Here is a 17,500-nt window from a genome sequence, read left to right as displayed (position 1 = left end):
CATCCTGTCTTGATTTAAGATCCACTTAAATAGTTTGTAGATTAGTTGTGAAGTGGGATGGTGGGGGGGGTGGACGGGGTGGACGGGGGGTGGACAGGGAGGTCTGTGTGACTCTCTTGTTTTAAGAGTGTTTCCTGTAATAAATAGACATGTCAAACTAACGACAAAGGTTTGTGTAAATCTGTCCGAGTGTGAGAATAAATAGCGTGGCGTTGGCAGCAGACGGATGTGCTCCCTGGCGGGCAGCCTCCCAGGCCGGACGCACTTTCCCGTGAGCGTGCGGTAAACAAGCCAGCACTGTAAATTGTTTACCAACAAACACCTAATAGCTCATTAATACAGTGTACAGACAGGTTGGGAGGTATTTTTTGATGATGCCAGCACTTGGCACGGCTTCATAAATCCATCCCCCCGCCTCGCGCCGCTCGGCCCGAAGAGACGTTTGTTTAGTAAGCATCATTCGATTGTTAAAACGAGAGCGAGCGCGCCCGCGAGCTTCCTCTCCCTCTCTCTCCCTCTCTCGCCGCGTTTTTGAAAAAGTCATTTAAAGAGCAAGTGATCCGTGGGGGGACAAGGGAGGACGAGGGGGGGGGGGGGGGAGGGGATGGCGGAGGGGGGCGAACAAGCGAAATAAAACATCCAGCTGGCCGTTTGTAAAAGACAGATGGCGCGAGGCGTTCGCCTCAGAGCCAGTCAGGAATCACGCAGTTTGTTGTGGTCGAGATTGTTTTAGTTTTGTCGTTTTTTTTTAAACATATTTTCCCGGATTGCGTGCTCTCGGGGCTCTGTGGGAGAGATGGGAGGAGAGCCGCCTTATTATTTCCACGGCCGGGGGGGGGGCGGGCCGGGCCGAGCGGTAAACAGAAGACCTGCTCTGTCATGCAGGCCTGAGGACCGACACGCGGTATTAATCACCGGCTGGGGGTCTGATTACACAGCCCTCTCCTCTTAAGTAAATCTTGCCCCGGAGCGCAGCACGGAGCTGGCGCCGTACCCTCATCCCTCCCCCCGACCCCCCGGAGGCACCCTCGCACAGCGCCGCCGCCTCATCCCTCCTCACCCCGGAGGAAGCCCTCCGCTCTGCTACTCCTCACTGACTAGCGTCGGCCATGCTAATGCCAGGTAGACAGACTGGGTCCGATGCTGAGGAAAAACACTCAGTCTGTACTGATTAAGGGGACTGAATTAAATGTAACACATATGTTTTAGGCAGGGCAAGTTTATTTGTATAGCACATTTCAGCAACAAGGCAATTCAAAGTGCTTTACATGAGACATTAAAAGCATCAAGACAAAGTGCAACACATAAAAGGTCATATAAAACGAAATGCAAAAAAGTACATTTAAAACAAAATGCAGGACTGTTTTAGGACCCGTTTCCCAAAACCTTCTTAGCGCTAAGAAGCTCTTTGAGTCTTCGTCCCGAAACAAGCAAACGGGAGCCTTAAGAAGACTCAAAGAGCTTCTTAGCGCTAAGAAGGTTTCGGGAAACCCGTCCTTAGACTGTTTCATGTCTTGGTACAGGTATTTCTTGAAAGTCCAGCGCACAACGTGTTTTCCAAGAAACATCTGACCAGTTGGTCATTCATCCAAGTCTTTTATCCAATTATAGAGAGGGCATCCATGTTCTCTCCTATCACTGAGACTGTGTTGAGGTCAGCTGACCTCAGAAGGGAGGTCAACCCTCTATCCCTCCACCTTGTCCGTGGGCCTGAAGAACACAAAGGACAGTTTGTTTGGCTGAAATGCTTGTGTCTAATTGGACCGTACAGCAGCCAATGCCTCGCTTTGAGACAGTAGCCTCGGTCACAGAGCAGGAAGTGAGCGTTCTTTGTCCCACAACTCCTGGCTGACCCAGGATCAGATGTCGGAGAACCGCTGGATAGATCGAACTTTTACCGAAATGTCAGTGTTTTAATAGGGGGCTTTAATGTCAGAGAATAAATATTTTTCTTACAAGACTCCATCAGCCATCTTTCTTTGGTGTAGGCCTAGTCTTCTCGGTTTAGTCTTTTGTAAAGAAAACTCAATTTCCCTTTCATCAGACGACAGATATACTGTAGTGGGATTACTCAGCTCAGAGCAGTCAGACTCAATGGGAATGTTGGATTGTGGGTAAAAGCAGAGGCACGCTGCTATGATGCATCTCTCTGGGGCAGATCAAGGTTTACAAAAAAGAAAAAGAAAAAAAAAGCCAGACATATTTCTTTTCAGTCCCAGAAAATTGGGAATCCCATTCATTGATCCCTTTGTTCATTTTGGGGCAAGATGGTGGTTTTAAATGCATTGGAGCATTAAAATGCTGGGACATTGCACAGACGGCGTAGATGTATCGATCAATTTTCAGAACCATGAATAGATATTGACCCGGTTCATCAGAGTTCCACATGATTAGCTCTCATATACAGAACCACAGCCCAAGTGCTCCACGATCAGAACCTAGCCCTGACACAGGAACCTTGTCTTATTTCAGTTGGTCAGTGGACAGCCCTGAGACTGGAACCTTGTCTTATTTCAGTTGGTCAGTGGACCGTCTTGAGACAGGAACCTTGTCTTATATCAGTTGGTCAGTGGACAGCCCTGAGACAGGAACCTTGTCTTATTTCAGTTGGTCAGTGGACAGTCTTGGTGTTTGCTCTGTATTTTTCTACTTGTGGGTTTGTGGGTAATTCAATCTTTGTCTAATGAACCCGTCACTGAGTTGTATCCTCCTGACACAGTTTTAGGCATAGCGGCAGAGGAAGGAAAGTCTCAAATTAGGACACTGTAGCACTGCATTCCTTCATATCGATTCTCACTTTTGCGTCCAGCACTCAGCATTTGCCTCTTAAAAATCCGCCAAATATTTATGGGTTTTCCTTAATGGTTTTTACAGCCAGTCCTTGTTTTGTCTCTCGCCTCTGTAATTACCACACTTCTGAAAGTGCTTAGCAGCCAAGTGTCCCCTGGAGGCTGTGGGTGGGAAGGAGGAGGAGGACTTTTATGATGAAATTAGTGAAGAACCGTTACAGAATTGAAACCTTGCCTGAGTCAGGCGCGCTCCATAAACCGAGATTTTTTTTCTTCTTCCCCCCTAATCTCCCCTGATACTCATCAGGAACCAGTTCGGTGGATGTTTATCGGATCTGTAAAACACAGTTAAGCACAATAAAAGACTCTTTTCTCCCTGTTTTTATGCGAGCTGCCGCTGTATCTCAGCCCCTCAGCGCCCCCGGAGCCAAGCCCCCCCACGTTGATTAAGACTGCAGCGTCGGACCCCTCTGTTGAGCGCCGCTTACAGCGAACTATCGATTTGAAATACAGGCCGACTCTCTACAGCTGCACACCCCGTCCCATTTTGCTCTCCTGTCGTGCATTTTGTTTTATACCCCATGAATTATTCAAGCGAGCGATACTGTAGTCGGCCTCTCACACGCCGGGAGAGAGCACAGAGAGACCGGGAGAGAGCACAGAGAGACCGGGAGAGAGCACAGAGAGACCGGGAGAGAGCACAGACAGAGGAGACTGAAAATGGAAATTGCAATGGTTTGTAACTCCTGCTGTCAAAAAAAGAAAAGTGTGTGTGTATATATATATATATACATATATATATATATACACACACACACACACACGCACGCACACACACACACACATAGGGGACAGGGGGAGCTTTACAAACCATTGCAACCAGTCTGAGCAGGAAATAAGTCTCCAGTTATTTGAACGCTAGATGAAAGGTTTTCAATTAGCAAAACAATCATCTTATAGTGTGAGGGCCACAGACTGGGAGGCTCTTAATAAGGTAGTAAAGGTCCACACTTCTGGTTTGGTAACTATAATGATGACCCCCTCTCTTTCATCTACCGCCTTTCCAATTTCCCAGAGAACACCTGAACATAAGAGAGAGTGCGACGTCTCTCCTGGTCTCTCCTGGTCTCTCTGTTGCTCTGTTGATGTGTTCTGAACGCTCGGCTAAGTGGATGTGGGGTGACAGGAGGATGCGGCTAAGTGGATGTGGGGTGACAGGAGGCCATGACGGCTTTGTCTCTTAAAGGTTAATCCCGCCCTTTGATGAACTGCAGAGGACGGTGTGTGAGACGTGTGCATCACTGTGGAGGACTAGCCTGCATGTAACATAATCATTAAGAATTAATTCATTGTATTTATAAAGCACTTTCATTGTGACACAATCTCAAAGTGCTGAAAAACAGTTTAGCTAACGTTGCCTCCTTCCAAAATACGTTAGCTAATGTTAACATTACCTCAATTCCTGAATTTATTAAATCTTAACCCAACCCAGCTTAATGTTAGCCTAGCCTAATTTAGCTGAACCTAACTTCTGTAAACTATAACTTATCTGCTGCAGTAGCAGGAGGAGTAGTGGTTGTCATGGCACCACAGTAGTAGTAGTAATTGACTGCATATTGCATACTGGAGTATGAAAACAAAAATACTGTTTTATCTCAGTTCCGGTGCATGGCACTGTCCAGTCAGGCTCAAGCCCTTGGTATACTGCGGTCAGAGCGATGACCTCAGCAGTAGTGTGTATATTCAACCTCTCCTATGTGACTATAACACTGTGACTCGTGATGCTCCTTCGCCCTAACATAGCTGTACAGAGACAGGTATAATTAGACCCCACAGTCCCTGGGCTGTCAGTGCTCTCTCTCTGTTCTCCTCCTACCTCTCCTCTCTGGTCCGAGTCGCCGTGGGAAACGACAGGTCTTCTGGGGAATCACCCCCTCGTCCAATTAAAATCAAGCCTGACCCACTTTTAGTACAGTAGGCCTTTATTCACAGTGGCAGTCCCATGCGGAGATCTTAATGGCTAAGTTCCTTTGACGGCACACTGCGCCGAAAGCCTCCGTAGGATACAGTAGCTCGCTAGCTCTGTCCCCCGTATCCTCCCGAGCTACGGCAGAACACCTCGTCATGCTGAGAGCCTTGTGAGCAGACCGCCACGGGAGATGAAGCCATCTTTTGATGAGAGAACCCATCAAATAAATAGCGGTCGCAGAAGAGCTGCTGGCTAAGCAGTTAAATCAGTAAACCAGGCTGCTTAACACAGCCGCGGGGCCGAAATCTATAATGCTAACACAATCATCAGACAATGCTGTTTAAGTTTCAATATGGAGGATTTAGTGTGGCTGTCGGCTTTGCGTTCATGGTAAACCCGAGCGGGGGGAAATAAGATTTGTTTGGAATCCCCCCCCCAGTGTCACTTGATGAATAAGGACCACCACTTCAATCAGCAGTGCTAGCCTTCATACTCTCTGGAATGACTGGATGCTAATGCTAACTCGGTGAAGGGGTTTGATACTGTAGGCTACTGTATATAGCCTTTGGGAAACTGATGGTAATCATTCTTTAAACTTGAAGGGAGGATGTTGAACACAAAACACTAAGCTACAGTACATAGTAATTGTATAGGCTAGATACTGTTATTCTCTTCTTTTTTATACACACACACACACACACTCACACACACACACACTCACAGTGCTCATAATAATCCATCTGAATCAGAATGAGGGGTTCAATGCAGTATCACTGTTTTTATGATTCTTTTATTGCGTGGCGTTCGCTCCCCCGGGGGAAAACAAACGGCCCTTCTATCATGATGAAAGCCTCCCTGGCTCTCTGCACAGCGGAGGGTCCACATTGTTCTGTTATTACTCATACTTCAATCACGCGCCATCAATAATAGCCTCCCTATGAACACTGAGGCACAGGGTCAATTTAGAGTACCTCTGGGTAATAATCAAAGATGAGCGCGGCTTCCTGCCGCATCGTGACAGAGCTGTTTCTACTTCGTGTACAGTAGTCACCGTTCTGTCTCTTCTCCCATCAAACGAGGGAGCTGAAAACGTGTCATGCGACGGGGCCAGGTTATGCCCATTCGCCGCTAAAAGCGGAGTGTCCCTTTAATGCGGAACACGACTCGGTCATGTAGGAGGCGCGCTCCTGTCCTTCTGCGCTCTGCAGGTAGGGCATAGCTGTCTCTTTATACCGAGAGTTTCCATCTTTTTTTTTTTTTTCATCGTGACTCACATTTATATGGCATCTGCATCTTGGCCTCGCTCCTCATCTTCCAGCGCTCCACAGGCAACGCGGCGCCGCTGTCGGGAGGCGCGGCTTAGATTTCTGTCACAACAATGGCCTTGTCTCATCACTCTCCTCCCTCCTTCCTCCAGGTAATATCAACGACTGCCAACTGCACTACTATTTCTTCCTGCTGGCGGGGATCCAGGGCGTCACGCTGCTGCTCTTCCTGATCGTCACCGTCAAGTACGACAAGCAGAAGACCAAGGCAGGAAGTAGGGGGGGGTCCACGTCTTGACCCCAGGACTGACCCTTCCTCCCCCCCACCCCACCCCAAAGCCCCTACTCAACTCACCCTACCTGCCTTGTTCATCGTCTGTAGTGCCAAAAGAACCGCCCAAGTCGACTCGGGAAAAGGTCTCTCCTTGTCTCTCCTCAAGGGGTTCGTACGATACGTTACGGTACAGCAAGAATTTCACGTGAAACACTTTCATGAAATCAGAGAAGCTCGTCTTATTGAAGCCATATTTCTAGTACAGTAACCTTATTTGAATGTTGTTTTCTCTGCCGGGAGACCTGTTTGAACTAGCGACCCTCGGACGACCTTCGTGTAATAGGGTGTAATGCTGTGTATCGAGGGATTTGTAACTGATGTGATTCCAGGAGATCGATGGAGAACCCACCAAACGACCCCTAAGGCAAACCTCATGTTGCTCATCCATTTTGTATTTTTGCTTGTTAGCCTTTCACTGATCATTTTCACTTCAGGAACTGTGCCATACCGTACACACACACACACTGTATTTCAAATTAGAACTGGAATTGTTTACAGCTGTGATTTGTATATTACTTAGGGTTTTGGTTTGTATATTTTATGTTTTATAGGCTTCTAAATGGTTTTGTTACTAACAATTATTGTTGAAATACTGTAGATGCCATCGATTTGATGTCGATAATGAAAATGTGAAATGTTTTCATATCATTACCCCATTTATGATCTAGGAGCTGAAGATGTTCAGAGCACTCAGTGTAACTCTTTTCTTCTGAATATCTGCCTGGACAGCGTTGTATTCTTTTGACCGTTAGGAATGTGAAGCGGTACTCTGTGTGTGTGTTGGGTCTAGTCCTTAGTCAGAGGGAACGTGGAAGGTTATGATTCAGCATTTTAAAAACCTAACTCCACTCAGCGCCCGGGGGAAGTGGGATAAATTCACCAAGCAATGGAAAACGTGATCTGACTTTGAGAGCGTTATGGACAGGAACCCAGTCTCAGAGGATTCCTGAGAGGAATTGGGAGTTGTAGTTCACAAGGACACCTCTATACCCCCTTTTATTTAGTATTTTGAATAAAACAAGATTGATCGTCTTTCTTTTTTATCTTGATGACCTTAACAGATTTCAAATAATATATTATATTACTTTTATTTTCCCTTGAAAATGTGTTCTGTTTTGATAATGCTGGGATGCTGTATTGTGTGTTTTGACGTTATCTTTGCCAATAAAATGTATTAAAATCTGAATTCTGTGGTCTATCAATGTGGAGGACTTTTATGTGGAGGACTATTAATGATTGTTACAGCCTATCCACCATCTATCATGAGGGTTATGCATTAAGCCACTGGAAGAGCAGTGACCATATGCCTCATACTGTAAAAGCCAGTGACAGACTGGCATTACATTACAGTCATTTAGACGCTTTTATCCAAAGGTCAGGTTGGTGCATGGAGCGTTGACCGGGGTATGGGGGGAAAGAGGATCTGATATCGTTAACTTTCTTGTCAAAGAAGTTGGCGAAATCGTCAGGGAGAAGGGAGAAGTTGGGAGTAGGAGGTGGGGGCTGGAGTAGTGAAGAGAAAGTTTCAAAGAGTTTTTTAGGATTGGGAGCAGAGGTTAGATTTTTAGAGTGGAAGAAAAGCAGCTTCAGCAGCAGATAGGGAGGAGGAGAATGTGGAAAGAACAGAAATTAAGAAGGTCCTCTGGGAGTCTGCCTTTCCTCCATTTACGCTCAGCTATTCTCAGGCTCTATCAGTACGCAGTCCAACAGCCATGGGGAAGGTGGAGTTGGCCGTGCTGGTATGAAATAGGTAGCATAACACAGAGGAAAGAAACCATACTATTTCTTGTCTGATATCTGAAATTCCACCGGTCAAGAGGTGTATTTCTTCACAGCTTAATGAGACACAGATTGAAATTGGCGCGTCATCACAAATCATGTGTTTGATTCCAACGCTGATCCGCCCCACCGGTCAGGGAACTGCCCATTTCCTGTTGAAGCAGCATGGTGAGCTCACACAGGCGCGCCATTACACAGACGACCTGATGCTTGAACTACACACAATGCCTCCAGGTTATGACTGGTGTTGTGTTCCTCATAAGTTTTGACATATGGATGAATATGAAGGCAGTGGAAGGCAATAACACTGAGAAATACAGTTGAATTGCCATCAATCTGCTCCAGAGGTTAAGGGCTGATTTATAGACCAGACGTTTGGAAAACAGCACAGCTCTTAGAGAGCTTATCTAAGCATTTACTGTATGAAATAATGAGCTGTTATGTCATTATACGTATTGCTTTGATGCTGGGTTTCCATGTATCTGCTGTGAATCAGGTCATCTCTGTCGTTTTATTCATCCAAATATCTACCAGGCTTGATGATGGGTTCCATTCCAGCATCAAATATGAAATGTTATGTTTTTGATTTAATACCTACAGTATCATTTGTAGAATGAGGCCAGTATACTGTATGCACCAAAGAGCATACATAATTTGTCATTCAAAACAGATGAGAGAACAAGATTATTCAAGCTATAGTTGACTGCTCTCAATCAAACACCCACTTTGATTTGAACAATTTGAATTACTGGATTACAGAGTCATGATGCTAATTAAGACATGCCTCTACTGTCTCATGGTAACCGTGGTGACAGTCAGATCATAAGCAGGAATCATCAGAATTGAAACATACATACTTGTACGTCTGATGTTATTTTCAATTTTAGTTTATGCACATTTTTAAGAAGTTGGTGGTGCAGGATGTTCCAGAGTAACGTTGGAGTCAAGGCAGGGTCGATGTTGGCATGGGTGTCATGAGGGATGAGGAGGAGACTTTCTCCCCCCTCGTAGGGCCCCAGTAGGGAGAGGGCCCTTGAAAATCCTGGAATTTGTTTGGAATGAGATTTTTTCACTTAGTCACAAGCACAAGCATGAGATCTTACCCAGATAGCAAGCGGATCTGGGCCATATACAGGCCAGATCTGGCCCTTGTGGCTTAGTTCCAGCCCATATATGGCCCAGAATCATTACACAGCCGCTTGCTATCTGGGTAAGATCTCTCACAGTCCTGACCAAGACTAATATGTGACGCTGTGATATTTTAACCACCTTATTATGAGCACCACAGTTCACATGTCCACGCTATAAGAACAGAACTGTGTGTTTAGATTGCTATTCTCACACTTTGCCTTCAGCACTAGATTATACTCTTAGTCACTTGTTTTAGAAAGGAGATGCACTTGTGAGTTCTGGCAAGTAGTGGTACATTGGCTTTTCCTACGTTAAATGCAATTATTGTTAGTCGCTTTGGATAAAAGCGTCTGCTAAATGACTGTAATGTAATGTACAGTAATGTAATCCGCTTGTATGACGGATGGACCAGCAAGACCAAAAATACTGCATCATATTTACCACGATTTATTGGTATATGTTTGCTATTATTCAGTCACTCTGCAGCACGGAACATCCTATTTGAACAGGATGCAGCCACAATCTCATAAGAACATCTAAAGAAAATATTACTCAGCCGTGACGAAGTTTACTGCTATCGCAAAGTACAACAGAATATCACTCTGGCCTTGTGACCTTGATTTGCTTTCCCCAACCAGCAGGAATATGTCGCAGTGTGTCTGGACTTTGGAGAAGGCAGGTAGGCCACCAGCACAGTCCCCAAGAAGTCCCACTCGTAGATTAATTTCCTCTACACATGACATGGTCGGGTGTGTGCGTACGTGCGTGACTCTCCCTGGAGGCGCTCGCCACAATTCATTTTCCCCCCATTACCAAGTACATTTTGCTTTGTGCATAAAAATACTGTTTGATGTCTCGGTAAAAGTAAAGTCTACTCAGAAGCTCGGCTACTTTCGACACCCACAGAGTTCAGGGGTCGAGCTCTTTTTGGTGCATGTTTTCAAAATTCATAACGCACAGGGAGAGTGAGCAGTTGCTTGGATGTGGTAAATGAATGGAGACATTTGCACAGGTGAGTCAATATTTTTCATTAATTCAGTCCTACAGTAAGGGATCAATGGGATTTTCCGTCTGTGCATCTGATGTGACTTTCATCACTCGCGCAATGAAGTATTTCTTCTTTTTTACCGAGGCCTTTTTAAAATTAAAATAAATAATATGCTACCGACTCTAATCGATAAGTAAGCACAGAGAGAAACCAGGCTCAGGGAGTTCAGGTAGGGAGAGAGAGAGAAATGTGTCTGCTCTGAAATGACTCTGCAGAAAGCGCAGGATGAATGGGATGAATGAGATGAATGGGATGAATGGGCCACTGCTACTCCCAACAGCATAAGAAATGTACACACCATTACTAAATGCACGAGATATTGTTTCCTATCAAATCAATCAATTTAATGGTCATACATTAAACTCATCCACCTAAGTTTGACTGTTGCCCTGTTAATGAGCCAACGTCCAAAAAATGAATGGAGGTGAATGGGTGGCCATGTTTGGGCGCCTCTGTGGCGCCCCCCTCGGGTCACAGCCAGCGTTGCAGCATTGTAGATCCACCCGGTGATTCGGATCCGCTCCAAAATTTACTACACCCCTCCACCAAGTTTCATGAAAATGGGTCTGATAGTTTTTGCGTAATCCTGTTTACGAACAGAATCACTCTCTCGCACACAAACGCCACAGTACTGAAGACTCAGTTAGATGAGCTCAGTTTGACTATAGGGAGGGAGAGTGAAACATGCGCCCCCTAGTGGATTTCTTCCTATCGGAGAGGAGTCTCAATGTAAACTCCCATAGACCGGATTTTCTAATAATTACTATGAAGCCATTTCGGTGAAGTTATCAAGACAAAAACTTGTGAGTGTCTTTACATTAATAATCTACCAACTGTGAGAATTTCAAACAGTATTTCACCTTCTTTCATTCCTCCAGTCAAAGTCAAGGGAATTTAAGAAAAATATTTTCATAATTCGGATTGTGATTGAAAATCAACTATGATCACCAGAATCAATAAAGTTTGTCTCCAAGTATTTGCCATTTAAGGCATTCTACTAACTTTTTGGTGTCGACCAAGATATACTTTTTCTAAAGACGTGTCTGTGAGAAATCCCATTCATTCTCTCGGCATTAGGAACGCTACCACTAGGGGGCGATGAGATTACTTTCCCTCACTATTATTATCAGAGAAATCTATTAGGTTTCTCTCCCCCTCCCCAATTTTGGTTTAGTTTGTTATTTTCCTGTTTGATTTATTGTTATTGTTATTTGTATAGTTTTATACAAATTATTACTGTATTGTGTTGTATTCCAACTAGGTAGTTAGACAATTGTCAGCGTTGCGTAGTTACAGATATAGCCTATTGCTCTGTTCGCGTTTTTTGGTCCGTCCGAGTTACTGTAGCTAGAGAGAAATCGAGCAGAAGTGTCCGTTGGTGAGGAACTGTGTTTTGCTAGTTGCAACACCAAAGTTAGTACAACAGACGCTGAGTTATAGTGTTAATGTCTAGTAGATGTTACGGTTCTTTGAACGTTGGTCCTTGACAGAGAAGTGGACGAATAATATCGAGACTGTTTGCTGCCTAATGTGTCACCACCAGCTAAGAGATGCTAGCTAGCTGCCGTTAGTAGCCTACCTGAGCTAGCTTTAGTTTCACCATGTTCTACGGACCCGGAAACACCCGTCGCAAGGGACAGTGTGGGGTAGGCAACTGATGCCTAACGCCCATCTTCCTGGTGCCCTCCGTCAGACGCAAACGAGGGCCTACATCTCCCAGCTGCCCCGGTGCCCCCTCGTTCCCAATAAACAGTCTGCCTCCTTCATCCTCCAGCTTCGTCTGCTCACCTCAACCTGCGGACTCCATTTTCTCCTTCGGACATTCTCCCGCCTGACGACGTCTTCAATAACGAGCTCCACCCCGGGCAACAGGTACCATTAGCATAGGATTGTCTTAGGGGCGTAGTATAGTTAACATAGATCAGTTAGCATTGTATGAAACTGCTATAAATGAAATTGACTTTGACTTTTTCATTACGCTGAAGTGCACAGGGTAGATGGGAGACTTTGTTTACAAGCCCTAGATTTGGCTCAGGTTGTGTTTTACAAACAATGTTGCCTTGGTTCCCCGTGGCTTGGTAGGTAAGTGTTTGATAGTTTTGTAAATAAATTCAAAGGAAAAAAACACACGAATCAAACGTTTAAGATTTATTCATAAACCAGAGAAAGAATGAAAAGAGCCTTGCACAAGACCACCAGGGAGCCAAGCTTATCGCTGCTAGTGTGCTGGTCACACTTCACCAGTTCAATTAAAAAACTATCCAAAGTGAAGGGCTTGGGAACTTTCTTTTTTGGAGAAGTCTGGACTTCAAGGCAAACAAAAACAAGCCTTGTATTTCCCTTTTCGAAATACCAGAACTGAATACTAATATCTCCACTGCCATGTAGGTATAGACAATTCCATAACAAGGGGGGGAGGGAACCGACTAGCTTGTAACGGGCTCTGGTGCTCTGTCCCTCTGTGACACGACAGAGCCACCAGTGGCCAAAGCAAGAGAGTCACAGTGGTGTGTTAATTACCGGGGGTCCTCCATCAATCATAGCTCCAGTGGCTGACAGTTAAATTCCTCCCAGATCCAGGCCGGCTCTCTTCGCCCTTCACAGTCCAGAGGCGGTGCGCAGCATCCACAGTCGTCCCCGGCGCACTGCCTACGCCCCCACCCCACATCAATCCCCCCGGCGCTGATAGAGCCACAGCACAGGCCGGATCACACAGGGGAGAGAGTAGAGCCGAGGAAAAAGAGATACTCATTTATCAGGACAGGGAGCAGAGACAGAGACATAGACGAAGAGGCAGAGGGAGGACAGATTGGTTGGGAGAGAGAGAGAGAGAGAGAGAGAGAGAGAGAGAGAGAAGGAGGGATGGGGCGTAATAAGGCCTGAGGGAGGGGTAATTTGGTGTTATCATTCAGCATTAGCAGGAAGTAGCATTAGCAGCAGGAGTAGCAGGGGGGTAGCAGACTGGCTACTTGGACTAAACAAATACAGGAATGACAACAGCCTCCAGTCGTGCACCAAGGTTTCAGATGAGCGTGGGTTCCTTTACATGAGCTGCTAGTGTAAGGGGCAACACGGCCACGTCCTCCCAAAGCTGCGTTTGATCTCTGCTCCTCTGACTTGCCAACGCACAGGACCACCTCTCAAATTTGTATAGTTTTGTGTCATTTGTCATTTGTGCAATTTGGAATTATTTGTAAAAAAAATAAAATAAATAGAGCACACCACCAAGCCGGCAGTAACATTTCACGGTACAGACTGACCCATATACATGTGATGAATCCATTCTGAATCTGAAACTCTGCTTTAGCCAGCTACGACGCCAAAAAGCTACAAATGTAGATGCTGCAGGTGGCCAGTGTTGTATAATGAGGAGTGAGCTTAACCAATTCAACCGGCTTACAATAGCACTCTAATGTGCTCATTATGAAGGCCCACAACACTCGATGTTTACAACATGTCTGCTAATTAACTGACCAATTCACATTTGGAATTTTATCTATTGGCTCATGTTCTACAACAAAAATATTTATAGATTTATATTGTTCCAAAATCTTAGTATATATATATATATATATATATATATATATATGAACAATTTGTAAATATATATATATATAAAATAGTTAAAAATAAATAAATAATAATTGTATTGCAAGAATAATATGTTCCATTTGTCAGCCTAACCTCTGCTAACCTAGGCCTTTAGCAGCCTACTCTTTTTATCAGGGTTAATGAGAATTTTCCATTTCAGAAAAGCAGGAAGAAATACACTTAGCGCCCCGCTTTGTACTCAATAAGCACTTCTGCAGGCTGGGTGACAGGTTAATTAGACCATAATTAGCATTATTGTCCAGGATTACTCCAATTTAATTTGCGGGGTTGCAGAGGAAATGTCACATTAACGTGTAGTGTGGTCATTATTAACTGTAATTGGTATTTGATGCTGTAGGCGTCTTGTTATCCCACAGAAGTATTTTGATAGGTGCTGTAGTACAGACAGCATCAACCAGGTGCTCGGCGGGAAGTGAAAAAGTAGTCCCTGTGGTCACTGTTTCGACCTAAACCGGTCTTCATCGGGACATGTCCGGTTCATATGTTCATGGTTCAAGGTTCCATGTTCATATCCATGAAGACCGGTTTAGGTCTCAACATGTAGACCTTTTTTTTTATTTTATTATTATTATTATTTTTTTTACTTATTAGCTATTAATAAAGGCTTTTTAACCTATTAGCCATGTATTAATAAAGGCTTTTTCACCTATTAGCCATGTATTAATAAAGGCTTTTTAACCTATTAGCCATGTATTAATAAAGTAAATAATTAATTAATTAATAATCTACCCTCCTCGAGTGTCAGGATCAGCCTTCTTTCCCTTCAAACACGTTGATGTTCTGCTGTCAAGTATAATGGATCGGTCTAATACACAGCTGTGGCCACTGTAATTGAAACACAGTTTGTTGAATTTAGATGAGAAAATAGTGTTAAATTACACTGAGACTTATGGGTAAATAGAAATTTGGAACAAGCTGTGGCCATTATGCCAAACAAGAGGTTGACACACACACTTGACATGGTTGTATATTCTTTAAATGGTAGATATGAAAATACAATATGCAGAGAAACAATACAATAACTTTTGATGTGTTTTTTTTTTTTTTTTTTACGACTGGTCAGTATATTTACAGAATATCTTGCTTCTTCTTCAGCTTCTTCAGGAGGATGAGGATCAACTAAAAGTTTTGCCTTTATTTCAAACCACATGCAGGACTTTCTGATGGCTAATCCTGTCCTATTCCTGGACACCAGAACAACAAAATGAGGAATGGGAATAAAAAATTAAGTTTTCAAAATGCTATAAAACCTTCAAAACGATGTGTAAGTGTACACCTTGAATATCTATTAATATTACATTTTTCAATTTATATGTCACCATCTTCAGAAAATCTCTTCATTAATGTGGTTTATTCTAGGAACATTGTTTGATTTTACTGTACAAAAAGAATAAAATTATGATAAAAACTTAGGCAATATTACAAGACAAGCCAAATAAATGATTGGAAAACAACCAGAAATTCCCATTCATGTACAATTTTTTTTCAATTTAATGATTTGAGTCCTCTTTAACTGTTTCTGTCCTTCAATTTTCAATGACCCTTTGGCAGTTCTTTGTAATACACAGAATTGTCATTTCCAGATTGCAACCTCCTCTTGGTGCAGGATTGTAATTACTGTTCAGGCTCCAAGCATAACCTTGCTGTGAAAGGCATAAGGGTGTGTTCGCAATAAGTGCACTGAGCACAAAACGCTATGCCACCTCTTTCAAAGCACTGTCATTCAACCGCTCCATGTAGTTGCGGAGTTCCTTGGAGTCCCCCAGCTCCACATCCTGGCACACCCACTTAATGTCCTGGCTGTGGCCCATACTCAGAGTGTTGACCGTGGGGCAGCCGTTGTCTGGCGGGATGGTGGTGAACGTGGTGAACTTGACGCGCTTCCTTTTGGTGGTGGGGGAGTCCCCCTTGCTGTCCTTGGCCGCGCCGCCCGAGTCCGCCGCCCGATGCACTTGGCCCTGCACGTTCTTCTGGACCGATCCCCCGTTCAGCAGGTGACTTCCTTCCTCCAGGCTGCCGCTGGTGTCCATCATGGTGGTGTGCTCCTCCTGCTGGGGGGACAGGCTCACATGGCTCTCCAGAAGCTCGGCCTCGTTGCCCAGCCACACCCAGTCGTGGGCGTGGTTCATGCTCTCCTGGCCCTCTATGGACATCTCCTTGTGGCGGTACTTCAGGGTGTAGGAGATGCAGTTGATGAGGAAGACCAGGATGGCCAGGCAGAAGACCCCCAGCAGGGCGTACATACCGATCTCCAGGTCCGTGAGCCCGCGGGCCGTCTGAAGCAGGTCGTCCTCCGTGTTGCGGCCGCGCGGCAGGTCCGCCTGGGCCGGGAAGTCCGAGAAGTCGACGGGCAGGTTCTGTACCCGGCCGCCCTCATCCAACAGCTTGCCCCCGTTGGGCCTGCGGATGATGGAGCTCCGGGTGGTGGCGTCCCTCCTCACGACCCCGTCCTCCATGTCCGAGATGGAGCTGCCGTAGTAGTGGGCGTCCAGCCCGGTCCGGTCCTGAGACGGCGACAGCTGCCCGCGGTCGCTGGCCCTGTTCTCCATCTCCTCGCCCTCCTGCCCGTAGTCACTGGCCCCGCCCCGGGAGCCGTCGCCGTCGCCGTGTCCGAACTTGACCCGCACGTTACAGTTCCCCGCCGCCAGGACGCTGCGGCGCTTGAACTTCTGGCAGAGCTCGCAGACGGTCATCTCCACCCTGACCAGAAGCCCCTGGCCCTCCGCCTCCGTCACGATGACCGGCCACTTCCAGGACGGGTCCCGCTGCACCGTCACCACCTCGTCGTCCAGGGAGGTGGCCGTCAGGACGAAGTAGTCGGGGTTGTACAGGTCCAGAGGGGCCATGGAGCCGTCGCTGAACTGGAGCCAGGCGCTGATCAGAGCTTCCTGTCCAAACACATGCACACACACAGCGTCATTAAGGTACCGTGCCAGCTTGATTTGATTCCTGATACGTCTCGGCGTCGTCTAACTGGAGTTTAAATGGGCCAGGGGAGACATTATTTCATTAAGTGAGTGCTCCTTTCAGAACAGGGTAGAGAAGCAAGCCAAACCTGAACAAAACATGCCCTTGAAAACGATGAATGGTTGATCTTTTTTTTGTTTCTTTGAGTTTTGTCCAAAAGGGTGTGTGTGAAGGACGATGTTGTATGCAGTGGGCCTTACTGGGCCTTTCACGACAAAACAGTGAAGGACAGTGGATGGTCCGACGAGGAGGACACTTCACACCCACTGTTGGTTGTGATTGGCTAGTAGTAGCTTGTTGAGCACTGAGCAGTACAGTCAGATCTCATTTTTTCTGCGGTAACAGATCAAACTGGAAATAGTTGAGGTCGACGGACGAGTTGTGCCATTGGTGGATTATGAATATATATATTTTTAAAGGTAGCCTAGTTTAAGTAATAAATACACGTTTAAAATGAATGATGACCTAACACAAACTGGTACAAACCACAATTATGTATTTAATAATTGTGTTAATTAGTAAAAAAGAATACTTTTTTTTAAGAATTTGAGCAGAGTTGGGCTGGCCAATCAGGTGGGGCACTTGCCCCCCCTGCCCCCCTATAAA

At 45.4% G+C, this 17,500-nt stretch overlaps 2 protein-coding genes across 2 annotated transcripts in view; one reads left to right on the top strand and one right to left on the bottom strand.

Annotated features, from left to right (window-relative positions):
* slc15a4 (solute carrier family 15 member 4) overlaps positions 1–7,478 on the top strand; it is a 30,398-nt gene extending 22,920 nt beyond the window's left edge. Inside the window, exon 9 of the mRNA XM_084439412.1 lies at positions 6,176–7,478. Coding sequence (XP_084295538.1) covers positions 6,176–6,321 — 146 coding nt within the window. The 3' untranslated portion in view covers positions 6,322–7,478. The remainder of the gene's footprint in view (positions 1–6,175) is intronic.
* An 8,143-nt stretch (positions 7,479–15,621) lies between these two features.
* Positions 15,622–17,500, bottom strand: part of LOC311310674 (transmembrane protein 132C) — a gene marked incomplete at both ends in the record, with an annotated part of 153,212 nt that continues 151,333 nt past the window's right edge. The window contains one exon of the mRNA XM_084440183.1: positions 15,622–16,815. Within this exon, the coding sequence (XP_084296309.1) occupies positions 15,622–16,815 (1,194 nt within the window). The remainder of the gene's footprint in view (positions 16,816–17,500) is intronic.

The sequence above is a fragment of the Borostomias antarcticus genome, assembly GCF_949987555.1.
Source record: "Borostomias antarcticus genome assembly, chromosome: 6".
Lineage (NCBI taxonomy): Eukaryota > Metazoa > Chordata > Actinopteri > Stomiiformes > Stomiidae > Borostomias > Borostomias antarcticus.
This window is presented reverse-complemented; position numbering and strand designations above follow the sequence as displayed.